Source organism: Hyalella azteca, unplaced genomic scaffold (assembly GCF_000764305.2).
Source record: "Hyalella azteca isolate HAZT.00-mixed unplaced genomic scaffold, Hazt_2.0.2 contig6976, whole genome shotgun sequence".
In the NCBI taxonomy this organism is placed as follows: domain Eukaryota; kingdom Metazoa; phylum Arthropoda; class Malacostraca; order Amphipoda; family Hyalellidae; genus Hyalella; species Hyalella azteca.
The window spans coordinates 302,594-309,501 of record NW_025937115.1 but is presented as its reverse complement, the minus strand read 5'-3'; the positions used below and the strand labels follow the sequence as shown (position 1 = coordinate 309,501).

The 6,908-nt window shown below is 39.0% G+C and overlaps 1 protein-coding gene across 2 annotated transcripts; it reads right to left on the bottom strand.

The window, feature by feature from the left end:
* Positions 1-337: 337 nt before the first annotated feature.
* Positions 338-6,340, bottom strand: LOC108672715 (proton-coupled amino acid transporter 1). 2 transcript variants are annotated; one of them, XM_018160436.2, is made up of 11 exons: positions 5,824-6,340; positions 5,249-5,359; positions 4,682-4,770; positions 4,277-4,427; positions 3,772-3,978; positions 3,454-3,555; positions 2,654-2,839; positions 2,210-2,388; positions 1,711-1,883; positions 1,102-1,256; positions 338-586 (listed from the first exon to the last, which is right to left on the bottom strand). In XM_018160436.2, the coding sequence occupies exons 1-11, from the start codon at positions 5,866-5,868 to the stop codon at positions 419-421; spliced, it is 1,566 nt and encodes a 521-aa protein (XP_018015925.1). In that variant the 5' UTR covers positions 5,869-6,340; the 3' UTR covers positions 338-418. The 2 variants fall into 2 exon arrangements, with proteins under 2 accessions (XP_018015925.1, XP_018015934.1); XM_018160445.2 differs by lacking the exons at positions 5,249-5,359; positions 5,824-6,340 and having other exon boundaries at positions 1,711-1,881; positions 2,208-2,388; positions 4,682-5,230.
* Positions 6,341-6,908: the final 568 nt, after the last annotated feature.

Here is a 6,908-nt window from a genome sequence, read left to right as displayed (position 1 = left end):
CGAGCTATTATCACAAGAATATCGAAGCAAAAGTTCTAAAAAATAATAACATTGCAAATTTACCGTATAATAAGCTAGTGATGAGATACGTTTTAAGAGCCCATGGCCACCTACCGAGATAATTTTTTCATTTCTGACAGTCTGCCTAACGAATTTCCGCTAATATTAGCTAAAACATGAAGAGAATTCAAACGTTAAATTGTTCGTTAGTTACGTCGAACTTCTCCTCCTGCCGAATTTCTTTTAATTTACCCGATATAATTTCCGGATAATTTTTTAAAAGCAAAGTCAGACGATTCAAAAAATTTTGTTCCAATAAATAATATATTTACCGAAACTGTATAAATGCCCATGATAAAATACACATTTTCTTAATAATACATAATACATAGGTCAGATATATTATATGAATTAGAGGTCAGACGATGGGAGGTGACAGCGACGGGTGTTTGGAAGGGACGGTGTGGCCGCCGCAGTCCAGAGTCCCCCAGGTCTCCGGTCCGTGGATGATAGCGACGATCCTGGTGAGGGACGTGTAGGTCCCTGTGGCGAAGCCCATCACGCCCAAAGTCATGATCAGCACCGCCTACAGGAATATAAAGTAAATCATTGAAGACATTGACGATCGTTGATAAAAACTTCATGTTTTGATGATAAATAATTCTGAATACAGAGAAAATGGTCGATACCAGATGTATTATCATAATGACATTCAAGTATGTTTGACGACTGTAATTCCTGCAAAAAAAAATTCATAAGTTCAAAAAGCAAGCACTTTCGCGTTCAATCGAGATAGACACGTAATAAGCGACACTGTCATCGCTTCATACATGATTGAGACAAAGAAAGGTACCCAAAATATTTTTCATTTGAAAATTACTCTCGGTTCTAAAAGTTATAATCAACCGTTGTGTTCAAAGTTCATTCGCCTTCAATGGCCCAGGTTCTGCTAATGTTCAACTCATTTGGATATTTCATTCTTCAAACATACCCAATCCGGCATAGTAAGATCAACAATTAAGCACACCAATATATATTTTTGTAATGAATGTCTAACAGTAATTAAAATCCAGTTTTGAAAAAGAGTTGCCGGAAACTCACTTTTAAGATGACGAGTTTGCCTCTCCAGTTTTTGGCAGGGGTGAAAGTGAGGATGTGGATCAGGGGTGGGAATACGAAGGACAGCGCCGAGCTGCTGACGGCGCCCACGAAGGAGATGAAGATCGAGATGTTCGGGATGCCGGCGCATAAAGAAACTGACCATCATGTGTAGTTTTAGCTTCAGGAATACATGAGCAAAATGTTGCATTTGGTTCAAGGTAAGAAGAAGATGCGCCAGTTTTTCAGAGGCTTCAAGAAAGTGGCCTCAGTGTGAACAAAATTTACGAACAAAATCAGTTCCCCTGCATGCAAGACAGGAACAAATGATGGGTGAAACGATCATCCTATAGAGTAGAAAATGTTAATAGTTCAATAGCTCTTCCAGGTTTTGTGTAATTTATGTATTGCTTGATGCATAAAATCCAAAGGAAAATACATTTACATAATTAAATTTTAGAACCTTACTCAGACTTTGGGAGTTCAAAATTACTTTAGAATACCCTTGAATATGAAGACAGTTCAACCAATTTAGAACCACTGCACCCACGCTCGGCTCACAAATAGTATAGTGTAATGAGAATATCGCCACAAAAGTAATCCTGTACTCACATATGGAGAAGACGAGCACGACGCGGATGAAACACTCTTTGAAGGCAACGCTTCTCTCTGAGTCCAAGTCGGTGATGACGAAGGGTAAGAGCACGTGTACGGGCACGTAAAGTTGCAGGGGGAAGCTCAGCAGCACAGCGAATGTCAAGCAAAAAATAACCATCCGCGCTAGTCTGTTGATATTTTTTATTATAAAAGTGCAAACTGGGCGCACAGGAGTAGTACAGCGAGCGCATTTCAGCCTGCAGTGGTATACGTTGTTACAAAACGTCATGACCACACACTTTGAGCGCCTTTGTTTAATTTATTCAAGTTAGTCTACTCCAAAAATTCATTTGCTTTTATAACTATTTTTTTAACTGCATCATCGAAAAATCGAGTGGGAACCGCTGGAAAATGAAAATTCTCTAATTATAAAATATAATTTAGGTAATCTCGTAGAGATAATTGCACACAACCTGTAACCACGATTTTTCTCCAGTTTCAACATGGTACGCACCCGCTGGACATGGGGAGGTTGAGCGTGATGCTGCCGGCTGTCTTGGCTCCAAACGCCAAGTATCCGTAGAAGGCGAGCGCAAAAAATACGATGGCAATCAAAGACATGCCAATGTTCAGGATGCCAGTGGCACCGCCCAAATTTTCCGGGTTTTTCATTTTATTCTCGAGCAAAATTACCTGCCCGATAAATTCAGGTCTTAAGTAATACATATTAGTGAGCGCATATTTTTCAGCAAAGGTATGGGCTAATTTGACACCAGTTAAAGCCTTATTATGACTTAGTTCCAATAGTTGTTCAAGACAATTAATAGTTATGAACTAAATAGATTCAAACACGTCAAGAAGCCAAAAGATGTGTAAAGTAAATCACCATTTTCATGAGGAAAACCTTAACTTAAAATTAGATTAAATAATAAATTTAAACACTCATTGAAGGACCTACCAAACCGATGCCTTCGAAAGAGAAGAAAGTGATGCCAAAAAATAATGGAATTTCATCCCATTTCCCGATCGCGGGTAGACTGGAATATTTGCTGCTGCTGATGTCAGGTGCAGTGCAGTAGTACAGTATCACTCCTATACTGATAAGCTGAGTGATGGCTGACACTAGGGAAATGTATGATATTGTCTGAAAGGAAAAGTGAACTTGAAACTTCTGCATTTTGAATTCTGAGATTTTTAAAGGTAACGTGGATATGATGAGACTCAAGTCTTTGGAACGATGTGAATGTTTATTTAATTTTTTAACCTTCCGCCATACTTCGGTTCAGATAGAGATTCTTGCTAAATATCAAGTTGAAAATATTTTTAAAAAGTAAAAATTTAGGGCACAAATAGGGTAATTATTCTAATGTATAGATAATTTATGAATCACTAAACACGTGTGGGCAGAGTAAATCCAAGGTTTGGCTTAGTAATCATGTAATTAATCAAATAAAAAGTTTCCGGATTTCTGACTCCCCGAATATGACACGAAGAGAGGATAGTGTCGTAAAGCAAGAATGTGTTGACGGTAATGCTTCTGGAATCGCGCAGATTATTAGGAGCACTTTTTCATCATTAGTTAGAATAGGACTGATCGTTACTGGATTTCGACTATAAGGTACTTATTTAATTCCGCCGGGCGAATTAATAAAGCTTTTGGTGTTGCAATCACTGTTAGAACAATTTGAACATAATTCCCTAGAATTACACTGACCTTTATGCGAATTTATATTACTTCATTCTGACGGATTGAATTACCTTCAAGTCCTTTATGAAGGAAACGACCAGCATCGGTAATATGACAATAGCGCTGTATCCAAGATACGTGACGCGTGTTCCTCCCATCTGGCACTCTACGAACTGTAACACACATAAATCGTGTGATAGAAGTAAAAAAAAAATCGTTTATAAAATTTGCGAACTGACCATTAATTTTATAAATGAAGATTCGTCTCCATTTACACAGTGAAATTAAACTTATCAATATGGGCACCATATACCTATAAATTTCAGCGTTCACTACATATTCAAAATAAAATAATGCAATGTTTACCAAAATAGGAACTTATAGGTTACCTGAAATAGGTTAGAAACGACGAATTGGTAGAATGCGCAACATAACCCGAGTTGCATCGTTACCAAAAAGAATCTTACGGTGAAACTAAACGAGGAGGCCATCTTCTGCGCTACCGGAGTGCTCCCAAGGAATGCCACCTGAGCAGTTTCTTCGTAGTTCAGAGTACCTAATTTGTGACGCCGACTCAACTCACGACTGCTTTGCAACTGCATCAAAAAATTAGATTCTGTTCAAAGACAATCAGTAGATCGATATCATATTACGTCTTGAAATCATTAAAGATACATTAAATTGCAAGTCATTTAGCGAACAGCCAAGATCATAATATTCTCGGTACTGACCTCTTTCTCTAACCTACAAATTTAGAACCATTAACATTTGGAGCCGTAGAGACAGACTTCGCAAATTCATTTATGGCATCACTGATATCAAAATCAACCAACAAGCAAGTGCAAGCAGTGGATTCATTCATTTATGGCATCACTGAAATCAAAATCAACCAACAAGCAGGTGCAAGCAGTGGACGGTAGCGATGACGATGATGGGGAATACGGCAGATCCAAACCATAGGCCGGCGTACTGGAAGGCGTGAGGAAGAGATAGGTAGCCGACACCCAGGTAGCTTTTGAATAGGTTGATGAACGTACTGAAATCCCTGAGAGGAATAGCACCAAAGTAAAATAAACATCTTATACATAACTGAAATTTTGAGCTCCGTGATTAATTTGTGAATATTTGTTTTCTTTGGAGTATCAACGTTTTATGAAAAACTAAACTGCTCAACGCCATCATTAGCACCCATTTAAACGGAAGAAAAATATCGGCCTTCATCAGTGCATTAAAACTTTGTAAACTACTGCTTAGATATACTTTTTTGCTCGATATTTTACAAATTAAATCTCAACGTACGAAGTCAGCGGCTCGGGGTCTTCGGGTGGAGTTTTTGCTGATGACGCCGCTGCCACTTTCTCAGGAATGGATAAGTCATGCTCGTCGTCCTTCATTGGTTAAATGAATGTTTGAATTTACTCAACAAAACTTGACGCGTGAATTACTTTTGCTCGTGTTCCGTGGACATTTTGAAACGAAAAGATATATGGGCAAAGTTATCTTTTTTACAATAGGTCAAGACTTAAAGTTTTCAGAAGAAACGAATTTGCAGTTGCGGTTTTTTCGGAGTAAAGTGGCACAAATAATAGCTCAATGTTAGTTGGGTTTTTAAGTAATTTCAAGAATATGAGGCTGTATTCCAAAAAAATTTTGAAACGATGAAACGTAAGTAATACGATGTTCGTCTTGACTACGGTGTTCCGACTCTCAGGTGAAATTCACGAGGGTTTTACAGCGGAAGAATGGACGATATTATTATTCAAGGTATTGATTCATAACTGTAAACTAATACTTAATAATTATTTTACTCGAGTTGCAATGGACGCATTTAAAGTAAATGTAGCTGGCAGGACAACAAAGTATCACCGTAAGCTCGAGAGAGGAGATAGAGATGGAGCCGTATGTGCGGCGACGCCTTGACGCTGCCGTGGTGGACATCGTGGCTCCCAGTGACGGAGGCCCGCTCGAAGAACCGCTCTGTAGACACCATGGTGTGTGCAATGAAATTTATGCGTCATCTATGGTGTAGTCAAGATCATGAAATGCATCATGCGAGTGTACACCTTGTAGATGCGACAACCAGTGACTTACTCTACTGTCATCTTGTATACGGTCATAGGCTTTATGCACGGGTGAATTAACTAAAACTTGATTAAGAACATCAAAAATAAGGTGTAGAGAATGTACGGCTTACATAGTTTGAGTTGAAATTTTTTACGTCCCTGGCCATAAACACAGTACATACATTTCCAGGCTCAGCCGGTTGATAGTTGAACGAGTAATTGAGAAATCCTATTTTATGAGAAATTTGGTTTATAAGATTTAATTAAAGAGGACTGAAACGCATCTCAATGGAGGCGCAGTCAATAGCTCAAGCATTCAAAGTTGGGAGTTGGGTAGATGCTCATATCGCGTAAGTATCAAGCTCATTTTTGGCTTACCGGTGGCTTTGTTGTTAGTCCGTCAGCTCTCAACGTCATTTCCATAGTGAATTTTGTACTGGACACTGGACAGGCAAAAGTTTATGAATGACCGATAATTGTCTATAATTTACATCACGGTTCCCATTCTCACGTCTTTTCAAAAATTCTACACTGCAAATGATTGAGAATTTTCAGAATCTGCAAATGATTAGAGATCTGGAATGGAATGCTATTCTTGTCAAATCGAAAAACTCGTAGAATTATTCGAGGTCGAACTATGTTAACGCGAGAACTTATGAGGAATTCGCAAGAGCAGTCTTAATATTGCTAGACGTTGGTTATTGCATTACTCGTTATTGCAATTGCAATTCTTTCTGTGAATGTTGGTTTCAGTTTTCTCCTATTCGCACTAAAGTTTGTCAAAAATGGCAATTATCTGCCACACCAGCAGTGAACCTCAGCGATGTGCGGCGAGAAGCAAGACTGGAGAGCGGGATGGACCAACATTATGCTCTTGCCTAGCGCTTGTTGCCACAGCTGTCCTCGGAGCTTTAGTCAACAATCATCTGCGCATCTGCAGTTGTGTCCTTACCAGACTTCTTGTTTTACCATATTGTGTACGTTCATACGAGTCCTGTTTAGCACGCACGTAGTCAATTATAGATCAGTCAACATCACTTGGGGGGGAAGTCCGAAATGGGTAGTTCAAATAATAAAAATGTCTTCTGATTTTATTCTTCAATTTTTCTATCAATGCCAGCCTTCCGTAGCAAGAGGCGTAGCCAGCCTTCGTTAATCGACGCGCGTTCTTAGTAACAAGCACTCTAATCAATGGTATCAACATTAACGTTATTGAGAACAAACAGTAAACAATCTATCTGCAGATAACTTTAGTGACCAACTCCTACATCACGAGTACATATGTTAGCATTACCTCATACGTATATGCACACTTAATTCATCTACAAGTTCACAACGACGATGAAACTTCTCTGTACTCGATCCTTCATCGCACCATAAATCCGTGACAGGCGCGCTTTACTGTTCGTCTACGACTCGATGTACTATTCGATACCTTGCCTCCTGAAACCACTCACAGATAT

Coding starts and splice junctions, on each gene's coding strand:
- LOC108672715 (XM_018160436.2), bottom strand. CDS start 5,868: ATGGAAATGACGTTGAGAGCTGACGGACTAACAACAAAGCCACCG. Junction 3,556..3,771: donor TCGTTTCTAACCTATTTCAG/GTAACCTATAAG, acceptor TGTGTGTTACAG/TTCGTAGAGTGCCAGATGGG. Junction 1,884..2,209: donor AACCTCCCCATGTCCAGCGG/GTGCGTACCATG, acceptor AAATATCAACAG/ACTAGCGCGGATGGTTATTT.